The 2,286-nt window shown below is 44.0% G+C and overlaps 1 protein-coding gene across 1 annotated transcript; it reads left to right on the top strand.

Moving 5' to 3' along the window:
* Nucleotides 1–1,726: 1,726 nt before the first annotated feature.
* On the top strand, nucleotides 1,727–2,285 carry LOC110325096 (chromobox protein homolog 3; the record flags this gene model as incomplete). Its single annotated transcript, XM_021202888.1, has 1 exon — nucleotides 1,727–2,285. A coding segment is annotated over exon 1 (504 nt), but the record flags the coding sequence as incomplete, so codon positions are not given.
* Nucleotide 2,286: the final 1 nt, after the last annotated feature.

Raw genomic sequence — 2,286 nt, 5'->3', positions numbered from 1 at the left:
CTGATGTGTCCTGCAGTGGGAAAAAAAAATCTTGCTGGAGCCTGGAACCTGCTTCCGAGTCACTCATATCTGTCAGGGCTGCTTTACAGGTTTCACGGAACCAGGACACTGCCACCTCATGAGGGTGTCACCTGCTTTGACTTGTGGCTGCACTCTACCCCAGATGGCATGGGGCTGACATGGAACTTGAGCCCATCTCTTCCTGAGCCAGCCCAGTCTGGCCCATTTGCTCAGCCTGTATGTACCCGCTCCACACCGGCTGCCATTCAGTCCCCACTGGTTTGCTAAGGCTGAAGGGAATCAGAGTCCCTTAAATGTTCACATTTACAGCCATCATCACTGTCACTCCACAGAGGGACACTCTGAGGCCCTGCTTACCTTACAGCTGAGGATCCCTCTACCCCTTCTCCCCCCCCCCTCCCCACCGTGGCTCCTTACTTGTTCCTTGGAAGAACAAGAGTTAACTCTCATTCCTCCTGTAACAGACACTTCCTTTTCCCCCTTCTCCCAAAATAGGCATCTGGTTAAAATGAGTACTTAGTGTTTGCATTCTTAGACTACGCAAATGTTGTTTACAACTGAGCTATTTAGGGTAGTGGGGTTACATTTCTTTTTAGTACAACCCCCTCCCCCCAGGTTGTAATTTTTCTCTCTCCTTTTTCCTCTTTTTAACCTATTTATCAATAATGCAACTCCAAACTCTATTAAAACTGAAACCTTGAAGCTGAGCGGGTAAATCCCAGGAATCACATGGTGGCTCACAGCCACCAGTAATGAGATCCGGTGCCTCTGAAGACAGCTTTAGTGATAATAATGGGGAGTGAGCGGGGCCAACCTGAGAGAGCAGAGGTCCTAAATTCGCTTCCCAACAACCAGACGAAGGCTGACAACTATCTGTACAGCTACAGTGTGTACTCATATACATAAAAAAAAAATCTTAAAAAATCTAAAAACCTGAAACCTTGGGCTGAGGGAGGAGGCACTTTGGAGAAAATGTCACCTGGGTTAGTGGCTCCCTCTGACTTACAACCCCAGCTCTTGGGATACTGCAGCAGCATGTGCTATAGAATGAGGAGGGCTGGGGAGACAGCTGACTCTGTGGTTAAGAGCACTGGCTACCCCTCTCACTCAGTATCCAGGTTCGGTTCCCAGCACCCACATGACAGCTCACAACTCCAGTCCCAGGGGACCTGGTGCCCTCTTGTAGCCTCTGTGGGTACAAGTCATGTGTGTACAAGTCCATACATTCAAGCAAATACACATTTTAAGATACATTATAAAAAAAAAAAAAAGCCAAACTGAAAATTTTACTGGTAAGTAAATAAGTAGGTGTTTAATAGGCTAGAAGCCCTTGAGGAGACATTAGTTCTCCTGTTTGCATCCACACTGTGCTCCGCCGGGGGCTCCAAGTAGGTCTGTTCTGGAGATACATTGACTTCTCTAGTGTTGACTTCCGTGGTACCTTGATCGATGAGTCCACCTTGGCTTATTCTTTTGAGGAAGTACAAAAGCCTGTGACTGTTAATCTCAAAGATGGGAGGAGAAAGATCACTGACCAAATTAATTGGCCAAATTAATTCAAGCAAGCAATTAATTAAGTAAGGTTCTTTCTTTCTTTCTTTCTTTCTTTCTTTCTTTCTTTCTTTCTTTCTCTTTCTTTCCTTCTTTCTTTCTTTCTTTTTTTGTTGTTTTTATTTTTATTTTTATTTTTAAAAATTTGGGATCCGCGGCCCTGAGCATCGGAGCGGTGAACTCTTCAAGTCTCNGATTAAATTTAAAAAATGGCCTCCAATAAAACTACATTGCAAAANATGGGAAAGAAACAAAATGGAAAGAGTAAAAAAGTTGAAGAGGCAGAGCCTGAAGAATTTGTGGTAGAAAAAGTACTGGACCGTCGTGTAGTGAATGGGAAGGTGGAGTATTTCCTGAAGTGGAAGGGGTTCACAGATGCTGATAATACTTGGGAACCAGAAGAAAATTTAGATTGTCCAGAATTAATTGAAGCATTTCTTAATTCTCAAAAAGCTGGTAAAGAAAAAGATGGTACAAAAAGGAAANCTTTATCTGACAGTGAATCTGATGATAGCAAATCGAAGAAGAAGAGAGATGCTGCTGACAAACCAAGGGGCTTTGCCAGAGGTCTTGATCCTGAACGAATAATTGGTGCCACAGACAGCAGTGGAGAATTAATGTTTCTCATGAAATGGAAGGACTNGGATGAGGCTGACTTGGTGCTGGCAAAGGAGGCGAATATGAAGTGTCCTCAGATTGTCATTGCCTTCTACG

Source organism: Mus pahari, chromosome 8, assembly GCF_900095145.1.
Source record: "Mus pahari chromosome 8, PAHARI_EIJ_v1.1, whole genome shotgun sequence".
NCBI classification, from domain to species: domain Eukaryota; kingdom Metazoa; phylum Chordata; class Mammalia; order Rodentia; family Muridae; genus Mus; species Mus pahari.
The sequence above is the reverse complement of the archived record's forward strand: the minus strand, read 5'-3'. Positions and strand labels throughout refer to the sequence as shown.